Raw genomic sequence first — 16,265 nt, 5'->3', positions numbered from 1 at the left:
CGGAGCAGGGAAGGACACCAGGCGCTCATGTGCTGGCCTTGTCTTTGGGGAAGCAGGGTTGTGATGCACTAATCAATCCAATCCCAATCTGAACAGCACCCTATCAGTGCAGGCCTAACAACAGTCACAGAAACTGCTACCTCAACTGTGACTTTCGCGTCTCAAGTAACAGGCATCAGTGTTCTGGCATTTACTTATCCTGTGCTCACCCCTGGGAAGAGGGGACCACCAGACTATAAGGCTGCTTCTGAGTAACGAGCCTCTCTGAAGCCACTCTGAGAGTACACGTCATTGGCTTTTCAGTGCTAGCCTGAGCATGATGTTGACAACATATTCCCAAACCCATGCTCCATCTCTGGTTCTCCTTTATACGACAATGCAGATATCTTTGAAGGAGCAAGGATACTCTAAAGAGATACCTGTGCTCCTCCTGCTGGCCATCAGGCTTATTTGGTGACACGGGGTTCTGTGGATTGGAATCCCCCAGGTATCTTAAGCTGTGGAAAGGAACAGGCTAAGGTCTAGAGCCAGCCAGAGAGGAACTTGTCTCTCATAGGTCAGATTGCTTTGTTAGGAGAGACTGGAGCCCTTGGGAAAGACCACGCCTTGATCAGGACACTTAGTGACGCACACCTCTTGCTCTCCTTCTAAACCTAAAGCTCGGATGATGACCTGATAGACTAGGGAGGAGTGTCTCTCAACTTCCTTACTTGTTCCTAATACAGCACACTGAGTAAATCACTCTGACTCGTCTCTTTAACTGGCCTCTGAAGACGGTGGCTGAGCTCAGCTATAGCACTGCCAGGGTCCAGGCTCGACCCTAACAGCTCTGGCAACATCTTTTATCCTGACAGAGACAGTGGCATCCCTCAACAATCTAGAACTAAGGAACTACAATTAAAAGCCTGCTTTCAGGGCTGGCAAGATGGCCAGCGAGTAAAGACAGTTGCTGCCTAACCTGAGAACCTGAGTTCTATTGCCAAACTCACACAGTGGAAGAAGAGAACTGACTGCCACACGTCTTCTGATCTCCATGCAGGTGTGCGTGCACACATGTGCGCATGTACACACACACGCACACACACACGCGCGCGCACACACACACGCACCCTGATGTTTGGGGGGGATATGGAAGGTAGAAACGGAAACTAGAGGGCAGTATGGACGCACCAGCGGTATTCTTAGGTCCTCAATTTAACAGGTGGCTAAAACTGTCTCTTGTCAAACTGCCCAGACAGAAACTTTCAGGCAGAAAATACAGCAGAGTCCTGCTTGTCCCTCATACCGTCCTCAAAAGTTACACAGCTTCAGAAGAGATGGTCAACACTGTGTATCTAATAACCTAGCTTCTTCACACGTCAAACTAATCAATCAGGTCTTAAAACAAAACTGGAAAAGTCATACCCATCACATACCACTCTTCTCAAAAGCCCAGTCATGCACACTTCTGCCCACCATGGTATAAAATAAGAACTATGGTTTCTGTCTGGTGGGGGGTGAGAAAGCAACTGTCACACCAGTAGAAAGAATGGCCCCTGGAAAAACCACTCCAAACCCTGTTCCTAATGATGAAACACAGCTTCAGAATACCTGGACCGTCTTCTACGTAACTTCCACATCATTCAACACTGGAGAATCAGGAGTGAACATTAGTGAAAGAGGGGCCTACAAAAGGATTCTCAACAGGACTTTGTATCAGGTGACAAGGCAACTAAGCGGCAGCCAATCATTGCTCTCTAGTCTTCTAAAGTCCTAGAGAAAGAAACCAAAGGCAGCTGTCCAGTACTCAATCTTTTTAAAAACTAGCTTCAAGGACTAAGCTAACTCCTTATTGGCTGGAATGTCCAATAAGGTGAGGCTTCAGACCAATCAGAATTCCTGTTGTTGGCAAGTGACTAGGCACTAGAGTAACTGCCACTCACTTGGCCCAATATTTCCCTAAGATTGCTGTTTTCTCAACACTGCTTAATACGAGTCTGAATTACATTAAGGAAAAGAGACTTCCTATATCCTAGCTCTGTTCCACTAATGACTATTAACAAATTTCTATGAGTTTTTTTTAAAATCAGGGTTCAACTAATTTGCTGTATTTGGGATTCTGTATTCCTAAATTTATCCCCTTCCTCAGCCATAACTCATTTCTTCCATCTTCTACATCTTTACCTCTGAGCCACACAGAAAGCATACCAAATTGAAGTGTTTCTCATTAATTTGACTTTAAAGTCAAAGATAAATTCCCATTTTGCTTCCAGACTTACTGAAATGTCTAGCTGCTTGCCCTGGAATTCTATGAGAAGGTGGACATTCCTAATTTTAATTAGGTTGAGGTTCCCATCAGCTCTGGTTAAGTAAGGCTATGAAGTCCAAAGAGCCTTAAAAAGCTGTAGTAAGGGGCTGGAGAGATGGCTCAGAGGTTAAGAGCACCGGCTGCTCTTCCGAAGGTCCTGAGTTCAATTCCCAGCAACCACATGGTGGCTCACAACCATCTGTAATTAGATCTGGTGCCCTCTTCTGGCCTGCAGGCATATACACAGACAGGACTATTGTATATATAATAAATAAATATTCTTATAAAAAGCTGTAGAAAACAAATAGAACTACTGCAAAGCCCAGAGTATGGACTCAGCAATATGGACAGAGAAATAAAAGGTAAATTCCTAATTTCCAAAGGAATTAAGATCACTAGATAATACGAGCCTAATAGGAATGGCTCTTCCAATCCCAGTACTCAGGAGGCAGAGGCAGGCAGATCTCTGTGAGTTAGAAGCCTGCTTGGAGACATTTAAGGAAATGTTCAACATCCTTAGCCATCAGAGAAATGCAAATCAAAACAACTCTGAGATTCCATCTTACACCTGTAAGAATGGCCAAGATCAAAAACACTGATGACAACTTATGCTGGAGAGGCTGTGGGGAAAAGGGAACACTTCTGCATTGCTGGTGGGAATGCAAGCTGGTACAACCCCTTTGGATGTTAGTGTGGCGATTTCTCAGAAAATTAGGAAACAACCTTGCTCAAGACCCAGTAATACCACTTTTGGGTATATATCCAAAGGATACTCAATCGTGCCACAAGGACATGTGCTCAACTATGTTCATAGCAGCTTTGTTTGTCATAGCCAGAACCTGGAAACAACCTAAATGCCCCTCGATCGAAGAATGGATTTAAAAAAAAAAGTGGTACATTTACACAATGGAGTACTACACAGCAGAAAAAAATAACGACAGCTTGAATTTTACAGGAAAATGGATGGAGCTAGAAAACATTATTTTGAGTGAGGTAACCCAGATACAGAAAGACAATTATCCCATGTACTCACTCATAGGTGGTTTTTAAACATAAAGCAAAGAAAGCCAGCCTACAAACCACAATCCCAGGGAACTTAGACAACAATGAGGACACTAAGAGAGACTTACATAGATCTAATCTACATGGGAAGTAGAAAGTATAAAAAGACAAGATCTCCTGAGTAAATTGGGAGCATGGGGACCTTGGGGGAGGATTGAAGGGGGGGAGGAAGGCAGGGAAGGGAGCAGAGAAAAATGTAGAGCTCAATAAATATCATTAAAAAAAAAAAGGAAGAAGCCTGCTTGGTTTACATGGCAAGTCTCAAGGCAGCCCAAGCTACCTAACAAGGCCTGTTGAAGAAGGAAGGAAGGTAGAGAGAGGAGGGAGGTAGGCAGGTAGGGAGCGAGGCAGGCTTTTGTGAAAAGATGGGTCAGCAGGTAAAGCAACTTGCCCCCAAGCCCGACAATCTTGAGTCTGATCCCTAGAATCCATATGGTAGAAGGAGAGAATTGACTCCCAGATTGTCTTCTGACATTCACACTCATACATGCACACACACACAAAGTAAATAAAAAAATGGTTCTTATGTGAATTGGGAAACAGATACAGAAATATTAGCTCAGGGGCTGGTGAGATGGTTCAGTGGTTAAGAGCACAGATTCCTATTTCAAAGGATCAAAGTTCAATGGCACTTAAATAGTGGCTCATAATGATCTGTAATTCCAGATCTAGGAGATAGCCCTCTTCTGATCTCCACAGGCACTACATACACCTGGCACACAGACATATATATACAGGCAAAGCACCTATATACATAAAACAAAAACATATGGAAATATCAGATCATTAAGGCTGGAGAGATGGCTCAGTGGTTTAGAGCACTTATTGGTCTTACAGGAGACCTGGGTTCAATTCCTATCACCCATATGGTGGCTCAAAATCATGTGTAACTACAGTTCCAAGGATGCAACATTCTGGTCTTCATGGCATGCAGGCAAAACACTCATACATATAAAATAATTAAATTTAAAGAAAAGAAATATCAGCTCACGGAAGAAAACAAGGCCGTCCCAGCTCCCAATCTATGGCTCCCCGATACTTCTGGATCTCTATGTACAGTCAGCAGATACAAAATGAAATAAAGACATGTTTCCTCCCAGTGAACTGCTTGAAACCCATCAATATGTCAAAATAACGGCCACCTACAGAGACCAATGGTCCTGCATTCAGAGACCTTAACTCACAACAGGTACTGCATATTAGGAAAAGTGGCCAGCAACTTCCACAGAACACCAAAGGCTTTAAGTTAATTGAACTGTTGAAATGTCAACTCTTAATCTGTAAAGTGGCAGGCAAAGAAAAACAATTTTGGGACCAGTAAAATGGCTCAACAGGTGTAAAGGTGCTTGCCACTAGGCCTGACAACCTGAGTTCAATCCCTGGAACCCAAATGGCAGAGAATCAATTCCCACAAGTTTTCCTCTGGCCTCCAAAGTGTTCTCATTCATTCTCTCTCTCTCTCTCTCTCTCTCTCTCTCTCTCTCTCTCTCTCTCTCTCTCTCTCTCTCTCTCTCAATAGAAGCAATTTTCACACACAAAATTCTGTTTTGGAGTGTGCTAATAATCAGCTTAGACTACCTGAAATGATGAAGACGTGGCTTCCATATTCAACACTGAAATAAGAAAAATAATGGAAAAATGGACTCTAAGTGGGACTTAAGATTGGGTATGCACAGTGTTAATGTGTGAATGCACACATATGCACATGTAGGTAGTAGCTTCTTTCCTGGATGATTCTATACCTTCTCAATACATTTTTAATTTCTTAGCTGCCGTGGGTAAAGGCTTGTGACAAACAAACAGATGCAAACACCTAAGGTCTCTTCTCTCTCGACACATTCAAGCTAAAGAAATATGATGTAGTCACATAAAATGTTGCAGTGAGGTCCTGGAGCTCTTCTCATCTTGCCTCCCTATGGGACTGTGACAACTTAGCAGCAGCAAGATCCATTCAGAGCCAAGATGCAAGGAAGGAAGGATTCCTGCTGGGCCTCACAAAAACACCCAAGGGACTCCTAGACTGCTGTGTCCCTAAGTGAACTGGTAGTAGAAGGAAGTAACCACAGACAGGAACTTAACCAAAGGGTTTTAACAATGCCAGGCAGTAAAGAGGCACTTCAAAGGATGTCCTTCCCCCATCACCTGCTTTGGCTGCACAGGGGGATTCTAGAAAACAAGAAAAACTACTTTCCAAAACTGCTAAATCTCTACTCCTTCAACAATGGAAAAACTACACATCAACAACTCCTCTTCATGCTAACAGATCATAATGCTTACTCTGCTGTTGTTTGATTTTCCAAGACAGGGTCTTACTGTTTAGCTCTACTGTTTAGCTCTGGCTGTTCTGAAACTCACTATATAGACCAGGTTGGCCTCGAACCCAGAGACCCGCCTGTCTCTGCCTCATGAGTGCTGGGATTAAGGACGTGCACTAATGCTTATTCTTCTGAGGATGCCTTATATAGCAGAGGTAAAAATGATATGTTATTTCGTTGTATACATAACTGGTATATAATGAACATATAAAACTGAAGAATCAGCTTCAGCATGTCTAAAATTCAAACTCCATACATACACATCTGCTCAAGAAAACATTTTTCAACTTTACTTACAATTATATTGACTTGGTAGTATACTGTAGAATATCATTTTAATTATGTAAAGATGTGTTGCTGACAGAGCGGTGGTGGCACATGTCTTTAATCCCAGCACTCAGAGGCAGAGGCAGGCAGATCTTAGTGAGTTCAGTTCGAGGCCAGCCTGGTCTACAAAGAACGAGAACAAGAAAACAAGAGAGAAAAGAGGGAGACACCCAGGACACCCAGGGCCAGTCAACCATCAGCTATCTAGACAAGGAAGAGGCAGGAAAAGTAGGACAAGCCAAATGAAAGAAAGGCAAAAAGCCGAGACAAAATGTAAATGAAGCCAGCGGTAATGGCGCACACCTTTAATCCCAGCAGTCAGAAGGCAGAGGCAGGTGGATCTCTTTGAGTTCAAGACCAACCTGGTCTAACAAGAGCTAGTTCCAGGACAGGCTCCAAGCTACAGAGAAACTCTTGTCTCAGAAAAAAAGAAACGAAGATGAAGAGAAACAGGCTAAAGTTATAAGAGCTAGTGGGACAAGCATAAGATAAGGCCCAGCAATCATAATTAATATTAAGTCATGATTCGGGAGCTGGTTGGTAGCCCAAAGGAAAGCCTGCTACAGTGGTAGATAACTTTTATAATCAATAAATTCCACAAAAAGGGCAGTTAACCAAACACCATGGTCCACATGTTGCTGCATTACAACATTACTTCGACTTAGTGCTCTCCCCCCACCCCCAACAAATGCTAACACATAGCCTCATAGCCCTGGCTGGCCTGTAACTGTAGGGAGCAGGCTGCCTTTGGTAGGTTTGCCTCTGCTAAATTAAAATGAGCACCACCATGTCTGGCTTGTTTTTGTTCTGAGACAGACTCCCTGCCCACCTCCAGGAGCCTGTCCTGGAAGCTCTGTAGACCAGGCTGACCTCGAACTCACAGAGAGGCGCCTGCCTCAGCCGCCCAAGTGCTGGGATTAAAGGCGTGCACCACCACCTCCAGTCTTGACGGTGCGCACCTTCGCTCCAGGCAGAGGAAGATAGGTGGATCTCCGTGAGTTCAAGGCTCGCTGGCCTACAGAGACCCTGCCTAGAGTCCAAACGAGGGACACTCCCTACAGATTTACACTGAGCACAATATATTCCTTATATGACATATGGTCGAAGTCCCTATTTATATCAGTAAGGAGAGGAGCACCAAATTCTTCCCAAATACAAGTAAAATGAAATAAATTTAAGCTCTGTGTTGGCGAAGGGCTTTCCTTCTCGTTTTGCAATTCCTTAAGATATGTATGAGCTGATGATGCTTAACTCCCAATACTGTAATGATGTGGAAACTCTAAACGAAGGAGACTAGACTGGACTGGTATCACAGGGATCGGCTACGTTTTTTCAAGCCTCTCAGCTTCCAGCCGATACACTTGGTAACTACGATATTCATTGTAGCTCCCCGAGTACGCCCTTTTATTTCTAGCCTGGATAGGAAAAACCTCAGAATCCTGGTTTGTAGATCTCCTGATCTCACCATCTCAGATGATTCCGATTGAAAACCTACCCCCCACACGCTTAGTTGAATCACGTGTTAGAAGACCGAGGGCATTGCCGGCCATCCTGAGCAAAAGGATGAAATTAACCAGCATGCTGATCAGGGACGGTTCACCTCCGGTATCAGAACAAGTACGCCTGCTCGGAACTGCGTTCTAGCCACACGTCAAAAACCTGCCCTTGGCTGGAGCCAGGATTCACAGAGTGTTCTCGAAAACCACTCACTCGGCAGCTCCCTAGGCTAGTCCAGACTGGCAATCTCGTGCTACTGCAGCTGCCCAGCAGTGCCAACTGCATCGAAACAGCTGTCCTCCCTGAGCCTCAGCATGGTCTCGGGAGGAAGGGTGGAAGACACGTCTGACCCGTCCAATACGAGACGAGCTCCTCACTCGTCCTTCTGCCTATCCATGAGTAATGTCTACGGTAATCAGGGGGCGAGCAGGTCAATAGCCGGAGTCATACAACCTCCTCGGACCCACACTAACGACCCCACTGGGTGCGATCACAGAGGAAGAAGAGATGAGGAGAACGAGGGCTCTGGAGACGTGCAGGGAGGACAGACAACAATGCACACAAGTTAACCAGAGCAGGCGGAGGTTGGGGCTCTGTTAAGGAAGTCGTCATCGGCGCCGCGACGCCTCCCCCACCCTGCAGCCGACCTCTGAGGTTCCACCCCGGCCTCTACAATGAGGGCGACCTTCCTCTCGGCCGCAGAACTAGGCCATGCCTCAGCACCCTGCTACGCGGAAGCAGAAGGGAGAAAACCGATCCCCAAGAACGCTCCTTCAGGGGGTCTGTGTCGACTCCTGCTCAGATGGGGGGGAGGGGGAAGGCTGTCTGCAGAAGGCAGGGTAGCGTCTCTACACCTGGAGGCTGCCTCAGCGCCAAGTCGACCTTCCCCTGGCCATGAACTCCAAGCTCGCCCCCCTCCATGACCCTACCACCTAGTTACCTCTTGGATTCTTCGTCCTCTAGCAATTCAGGCTCGGTCCCCGCCATTACCACATCGCACTCCGCGGTAGCCGCCATCTTACCGCCGGGACCAGAGAGCCGGGTGGGAGGCAGGCGGTGAAGAGCACTTCCGGTCGGAGCATCGAGCTGCTCAGCTGCGCCGCGCCCAGAGGGACTACCTCGAGCCCGTCTACCAACGAGAGGCTCCGCTTGGGGCCAGAGCGGCCTCCCATCCCTGGAGGTCCACGGTGGTCTCCGCCCTGGGGCGGGGGTCCAGGGACGGTTCCTGTACGTAGGGGGCGCCACTTTCCCCGCAGATAGGAGGAGGATACAGAAGGATGTTGCCTCTCTAGGCCTCGGCTTGCCTCAGTATCCCGACAGCCTGGTTGCCATAACAACTTGCAATCCTAGAGAGTCTCCTGTGAAGCTTGGGAGTCGCGGGTGGGTGGAGACGGGTCACCCAAGACTCGAGGGGAAAAAGCCCTCTACGACTACCTTCCCGACCTTGGAGTGTGTCCACAGCTTCCTCCCCGGAAAGGCATGAAGAGCTACTTGGAGCCCAGTCCCCCAGCTTTCATCGGGGATTGGAAGCCCTGCCCAGCCAAGCGAGGGGAACGCAGGGCGTCTTCACCCTGCGCCTTTCATCTTCCATGGATCTCCAAGCACCAACTGGTTCATCACCCTAATGACGCGGACCCTTTTATGAGACCGCTTTCATGTCAGCCGCTTGGGAGTGCCATCTCAGCATTAAATCTAGAGAGGGTGACATGGCGCCCCAGCCCCTGCCCCGGAGTTTATAAGGCAGCTCATGGGGTGAGGTCCCTTTTCCTTAGTGTCCCCTGTACTCCTACCTCTCGTAAACTCTACCCAGCACGCTTGTCTGGCCAAATGCGGTCCGGATTGGGAAGACAGCTTAATCATTTTTGGAGCACCACTACTACACCCAACTGTATTTGTAGAGCTGGATTAAATTGGTGCCCTCTGAGGTTAAATGTGCGTAGGAGATGACTTGGAGGGTATAATTTAAAGCCAAAAGGGACGAAAATAAAAAGTGAAATTTTAACAGTCTATGCCCCCCTCCCTTAAGGAACAGTGTGCGAAGGCCCTGTACCTGTTTTGTAGGTTCTTATTATTACTGAGGGAACTGAAACCACAGGGGCCACTGACTAGAAAATGAGAACGGAGACTCGGTGGGCTGGAAGTGGTCATTCAGCCTTTACGCCATTACCTGCACTGTTGGTTGGGGGGTGGGATGGCAAAAACCTCACCCCCTGCCCTGCCTGCCAGTGGCTCGCCTCACAGTATCCAGTGTAATTCACGGACCAATCTGGTTTTTACTCCCAACTTTTTGCCGCTCGTAGCTCAACCTATACACCTATTCTCACAGCTTTAATTTAACATCCCAACGTCCAATTCTTCTTGCCTAGACATTAAAAAAAATGTATGTGTCTGTGCATGTGTCTTTGTGAGTAAACACCACGTGTGTGTGTGTGGGGGGGTGCCTGCAGAGGCCAGAAGAAGGTTTCAGATTCCCCTGAGCAGCACAGCACAGGTGCTGGGAATAGTGTCCTCTAGAAGTCAGTGCTCTTAGCCGCCAAACCTTATTTCAGTCCCTCCTAGACCTTTTTCAGACTCCTGCACTTCCTTGACCAGTTACCTATCATCTCCTAGGTGTTCAAAGATCCCCAAAGCTTAATCTAGTCGTGAATTTGTTTTGAGGAAAGGTTTCATGTAGCCCAGTCTTTCCTCAAACTTTCTATGTAACTTTGAACTTTGAATTCTTCTGCCTCCGCCTCCAGGATTGCAGACATCTGATTCCATGCCTGATTTTGTTCTGTTTTGTTTTGGCTTTTTGAGGCAGGGTTTCTATGTAGCTTTGAAGGCTGTCCTGGAGCTAGCCCTTGTAGACTAGGCTGGCCTTGAACTCACAGAGATCCAGAGATCCACCTGCCTCTGCCTCCTGAGTGCTGGAATTAAAGGCGTGCGCCACCACTGCCTCGCTTGTCCATGCCTGTTTTTTATATGGTGCTGGAGATCAAACCCAGGGCTTCATGCCACCAGGTCCCCTATCAACTGAGTGACATTTCTAATCCCTTCACCCATTTATTGAAGCTACTTCCACCCTTTTCTCAAAAACAGAAATAAAGGCAAATTTTTATTCTTTCCTGAATTCCTTATGCTGTATATTCATCTGTTCAACTGGCTACCACATAAAATATGCGCTATGAAACATGCAATCTTTAGTGTTGCTCTTGACTTGCAATCTATCAACGCTTCTTGATTCACCTGCCATACATCTATAAATCTCCTTTTCAGCCCCAAATCTTGTCATTAAAAGCAAATGAGTAAACTCAGAGGTTACACCAGTCCCTCAGCCTCATCTCTGACAAGGCTTGGCTCTTGTGACAGAATGACCTTCCTTGCAAAAGTGGGTGGATCATATCATTCCCCTGGTATAAATCCACCAATGGCTTTCTATTACTGTGAGTTTGGTCTCTGACAGGCCACACGTCTTTGTTATTTGGCTGCTCCCTGCAGTCATTAATGAGCCCTCAGGGATTTGGGGCTCCAGAAATGGCGTGGTTCCTATTGTTTTTCCTCTGCTTTAGACATCTCTGTCCTCTTCAGTCTTCAGACCTGATCATGGGCATGGCCTCCTCCCTTTGGTATGTGTCGCCCCCAAGTTAAATGCCTTCTGCCATGCCCATTGCATCCCACCTCAGTGACAACACCCATCATAGTGTGTGCTCACCCTTGCCTCAGATGTCTAATTCTTCCAGTCACCCTACCCAGCTGCAAGGCACAGACAAGACAAAGTAGGGCTTTTGTTTTGTTTTGTTTTTGAAACAGGATCTCTGTGTAGACTATGTTATCTTTGAACTCAAAATCATCCTCCAAGTGCTGGGATACAAATGTGAGACCCATTCCAGGTCCAAAAATATGTTTCAGGTTTAGCCGGGTGTGGTGGCGCACACCTTTAGTCTCAGTTCTTGAGAGGCAGAAACAGAAAGGATATCTGTGAGTTCGAGGCCAGCCTGGTCTATAGCGTGAATTCTAGGACATTCAAGGCTACATAGAGAAATTTTGTTTAAAAAAGAAAAAAATTCCGGGTTCAAAGAGCACTTGCTTGATATATGCAAGACCCTGGGTTCCATCCGTAGCACTGCCAAGAAAAGAAAAAACTTGTCGAATAGATGATAGAATTAATGAAGAATTATTGTCCTCTAGAGAGAGAACGTTTCGGTATCAGAGCCTGGAAGCATCAGTTTGGTAGCCACGCACAACCGTAAATTCTGGCCAGCATTCCCCCGCCGGCCTCTGGGGGCGCTGTGGGACCAGCGCTCGCTTTGCGCTGCCGGAAGTTGCCTTGAAGGCCGACCGTTGGGGGGCGGGGCTCCAGAGCAAGTACTTCCACCCTGAGGGAGAGGGGCGTCCTTACCGTCGAACTGCCCCTCCCATGGTCCTGCCCACTCCGGGGGGCACCTCAGCTGGAGTGCTGCGGGGACCCCGGAGGTATGGAGCTGAGAGGCGGGGTCGGATCGGCCTCTGGCCCTAATTCACTTTGGTTGTCCTGTCTCTGCCTCCTGATAGTTTCTGAGGGGTGCCCTTCAGGGGAAGTCTGTGGCGGCGGCCTCTGGCAGTCTCTCAGACCATGGGGTGGAGATCTGCGTCAGGAGAATCTCCTAGAGAGGTTTCTACTTGGGAAACCTTTGGGGCAGGATCTCTACTTTCTGAGGGGGAGAGAGGGGAGATCACTGGAGCTTCCCAGGAGCCTGTGTTTGGAAGTTTCTCGATAGCAGACCTCCTGAGTCTCTTCAGAGAGTTTCTAAGTCTGAGCTTTCTCTTGGTGCCTGTCAGTCCAAGGGCTGTAAAATCCCTTTCCGAAGCGGCTTTGCTTTGATTCCGTCGTTTCTTGTCTGATGTTTTGGATTTTTTTTTTGTTGTGTTTTTGTTTTTTTCCCATGGATTTGACTCAGGATGGTTAGGCAGAACTTATTCTCACTCAGTCATTCAGGAAAGCAAGTTATTCTCTCTATATGCACACTCTCTCCAAGAAGATGACTTAAGACGGATCTTAATCCGTGCTTCTTTCTTCATGGGGATCATGGTTCAAGAGAGAAAACAGCCTGGTGTGCACATGCCTGTACTCCCAGCACTTGAGAGGGAGAGGCCAGAGGATCAGCTGTAAACCAGCTTCGGCTACATGAGATCCTGTCTCCACAAAGCAAAACACAAACAAACAAACAGAACACAGCAAAAGAGCAAGAGCGCTTATGAAACTCCCTTCAGTAATTGGTGCCCTATACATCCTGTGCACTGGGAAGAACCTGGCCAGCTTTTTGTAAACCACTCCCTGGGCCTCTCCCTTTGTGGTGCCATTAATCCCACACCTGTTGTGTGCCAAATCCTGGCCACTCCTGGGACAAGTAGGTTAATTACAGAACAGTGGACTGATTAGTAGGGCATGGAAATACATCGGGGTGCTGCTGAACCCCTGGAACTTCCCTAGTCTGCTACCTAGCTGCCTTCCATCTTCCCTTACCACACTCCTTCTGTTCTTCAAGGCTGAACGCTAAGCATGGGGAAGAGCTGCAAGGTGGTCGTGTGTGGCCAGGCATCTGTGGGCAAAACTTCAATTCTTGAGCAACTCCTGTACGGGAACCATGTTGTGGGTGAGTGTTGCTGGGGCTGGCGGGTTGGTGGGAGATGTTGAATTTGGTGGGATTTAGTCACATGAACACAAAGGCTAAAAAGGACACCAGCTGCTTTTACACCCTCAAAACTGGGGCTGCGGGCATGGCTGACAGAGTACTGTTTTGAACCCCAGCAATGGAGGAAAAAGGAAAACATGGTACTCCCCAGGTATACATCACTGAATAGAAGGAAGAAACCCAAAACCAAGCTAGAAAAAGCCCCACAGGGCGCTTCTGTTTGGGAGTGTGCATTCCTAACGTGCCTGTGTGCCTGCGCGTGCATGTGTGCGTGTGTGTGTGCGTGTGTGCGTGTGTGTGCGCGTGCGTGCAGTACATAGGTCAGAGGTGAGTGGACGGCATCTGCGTCCCACACTCTCCACGTTGTTGTCACTACCATTACCGTCTCGGAGATGGCCTCACCACACTGACCAGGCTGGCCTGGGTCTCCCAGAGATCCTCCTGCCTCTGTCCCTGCCCTCCCAAGAGCTTCGATTCAAGGCGTGGTGCCACACCCAGTTTTGTATTGCCCTTTTGCTTTGTGTGATGGTGACATGGCACTCATTCCCCGTCATCCCTGCCTAGCTCTCTCAAGCGTGGCCTCTCCAGAGCCCTCACTTTCCTTACGCTCACTGCGATGTCCACCTCTGTCACATGTCCCATCTCCCTTGACTCTTAATCAAGTCTCATTTTCACCCAGGTTCTGAGATGATTGAGACCCAGGAAGACATCTATGTGGGCTCCATTGAGACAGACCGAGGGGTGCGGGAGCAGGTGCGTTTCTACGACACTCGGGGTCTCCGGGACGGGGCCGAGTTGCCCAGGCACTGCTTCTCCTGCACTGACGGCTATGTCCTAGTCTACAGCACAGACAGCCGAGAGTCATTTCAGCGTGTCGAGCTGCTCAAGAAGGAAATCGACAAGTCCAAGGACAAGAAGGAGGTACATGTCCTAGATTTCTGTGAGAGCCCAGTGGTAGGGGGGCATGGGTAGGCTTTAGGGACGATTCCAATTGTGCTTATTTGCCAAGGGGTAGTTTAGGAGCTAGAAGACCATGAAGGTCATTGGAGAAGGTCTTCATCCCACACAAGAGGTGGTTAGGACAGTATAAATACTTTTCTGTGGTTTAATAGGATCAGTTTTAACACATGAAGCTCCCCCGAATCTTTCTTCCCTGTGGCTCCATGCCCTTGCCAGTCCTCCAAAATTCTGCAAGCTGTTGGCCTCTGGGGACTGCATCTTCCCCAGCTGTTGCCCAGAAACAGTTGACTGCTACTCCTGAGCCTGAACCACTGTCTGTATATATATATATATATAGTGGCTGTCCTGGAACTCAACTTTGTAGACCAGGCTGGCCTTGAACTCACAGCGATCCCTGCCTCTGCCTCCCTAGTGCTAGGATTAAAGGCGTGTGCCACCACCACCCAGCCAGCCTCTACTCTTGTCTCTCTTCTTCAGGTCACCATCGTGGTCCTTGGCAACAAGTGTGACCTGCAGGAACAACGTCGTGTAGACCCTGATGTGGCCCAGCACTGGGCCAAGTCAGAGAAGGTGAAGCTATGGGAAGTGTCAGTGGCTGACCGCCGCTCTCTCCTGGAGCCTTTCATCTACCTGGCCAGCAAGATGACCCAGCCCCAGAGCAAGTCTGCCTTCCCCCTCAGCCGCAAGAACAAGGGCAGTGGCTCCTTGGATGGCTGAAGGGCTGCCCTACTTTCTTCACCTTTCCAACCCCGTTCCAGGATGGGTTGAGGGCACAAGCGTGCATAAGCAAGCTGTTCTTCCAGTCAGTAAGGGAATAATCTTCTAGGCCAGGAAGCTGGGCCGGCTCAGCCAATGCCACTTTTGTCCCCTCTTAACTCTAAGAAGTGCAAGAGAACTTGATTGCTGGCCCTCCCCTTGACACTTCCATGATAGTCCCCACCCCACCCCCAGCTCACATCCCGTTGTCTCCACTGTTACCTGGACACTTATGGTACGTAGTGTCCTTTCCATCTGCCCGGGGCAGGAAGCAGGGCTGTCATGCCAAAGTGCCCAGTCCATGGTCTGGCTCCTATCAGGGATTCCAACTCTCTAAATTTCCTGCCAGTAATACAGCACCAGCCTGGGCTCAAGAAAGTGACCGGGTAGTGTGAGCACACAGTCATATATGCTGGCTTAGAGTTGGCTCCTGTCTCTCACTCTGACCTTTCCCTTGGCCTGACCAAGGCTGGGAAAAGCCAGGCTTCTGGGAGTGGCGTTTTCTGTTTGACCTCTACTCAATGCCCAGCTCTTTTACTTCCTCTTCCTGCTCCGGGAGCAGAGGCCTCATTGGTTGAGGTCGTGTGGAATGATGACTGGACTGTCAGTCATCCTGTGACCTAGCAAGGCCATTCTTCTCTGGGCTTCAGTTTTCTCATCTGTGAGGCGACAGGAGCTTGGATGATCACTTAGAGCCTTGGCAGCTCTGTGACTTTCTAAAGCCAGTGGCTTGGGCCTCCTGTGTCTGCCCCTGCTTCACCCTCTTCAAGGTGCTACACCAACCAGCCCTGGAGGCTGGACACGCCTCTTGTAACCACCAGGGGGCAGGCGTGCACTCTGCTCAGTGGCGCAAGCAGCACAGTCTGTGGACCTGCCCATCGGGCTAGTGTCCATCCCTCCTGGTTGTTTTTGGCTAGTAGCTGGACTTATATTTATGTTCTCTGTATTTATATGCCTGCTACCTTGGTGAAGGTGGGATAAGTCACTCCTCCAGCCCTTCCTTCTTACCTCAGATGCCTGCACAGAACCAGGTAAACCAGTAGCAGCTTCCTAGGAGCTGACAGGCCTTGTGTGCAGGGCTTGTGCTATCTATCAAGTGAGCTTATAACCCACAACTTCTGGTGCCCACCTCGAGCTTCTGATGTGCACACCTCACGTGAGTTAGACACTACAGCCAGGCCACCTCCAGTAACCCCCCCCCCCTTCTTCCCAAGGCTGGGCAAGGAGAGTCAGGGCATCTCCAGGCTCAGGCTTAAAGTTCATTTATTAATGTGTTGGACACAATAAAACCACAACTGCTGTTATCAAAAAGTTTCCCTCCCCTGAACCCTTTTCTTGTCCCATTGGAAATAGCATCCCCCCCCCAAAAAAAAAAGATACAGGTAGATACTGGCGAAGTCCCGTAGTGAG

The 16,265-nt window shown here is 48.3% G+C and overlaps 2 protein-coding genes across 2 annotated transcripts in view; one reads left to right on the top strand and one right to left on the bottom strand.

Annotated features, from left to right (window-relative positions):
• The window catches only part of Dnajc7 (DnaJ heat shock protein family (Hsp40) member C7), a 39,770-nt gene extending 31,188 nt beyond the window's left edge, over positions 1-8,582 (bottom strand). Inside the window, exon 1 of the mRNA XM_038326816.1 lies at positions 8,429-8,582. Coding sequence (XP_038182744.1) covers positions 8,429-8,505 — 77 coding nt within the window. The 5' untranslated portion in view covers positions 8,506-8,582. The remainder of the gene's footprint in view (positions 1-8,428) is intronic.
• Positions 8,583-11,816: 3,234 nt separating this feature from the next.
• Nkiras2 (NFKB inhibitor interacting Ras like 2) lies at positions 11,817-16,160 on the top strand. Its single transcript, XM_038327279.1, has 4 exons — positions 11,817-11,940; positions 12,993-13,100; positions 13,819-14,060; positions 14,577-16,160. Exons 2-4 carry the CDS (start codon positions 13,007-13,009, stop codon positions 14,814-14,816), a joined length of 576 nt encoding a protein of 191 aa, XP_038183207.1. The 5' UTR covers positions 11,817-11,940; positions 12,993-13,006; the 3' UTR covers positions 14,817-16,160.
• The last annotated feature ends 105 nt before the right edge of the window (positions 16,161-16,265 follow it).

The sequence above is a fragment of the Arvicola amphibius genome, chromosome 4 (assembly GCF_903992535.2).
Source record: "Arvicola amphibius chromosome 4, mArvAmp1.2, whole genome shotgun sequence".
NCBI classification, from domain to species: domain Eukaryota; kingdom Metazoa; phylum Chordata; class Mammalia; order Rodentia; family Cricetidae; genus Arvicola; species Arvicola amphibius.
The sequence above is the reverse complement of the archived record's forward strand: the minus strand, read 5'-3'. Positions and strand labels throughout refer to the sequence as shown.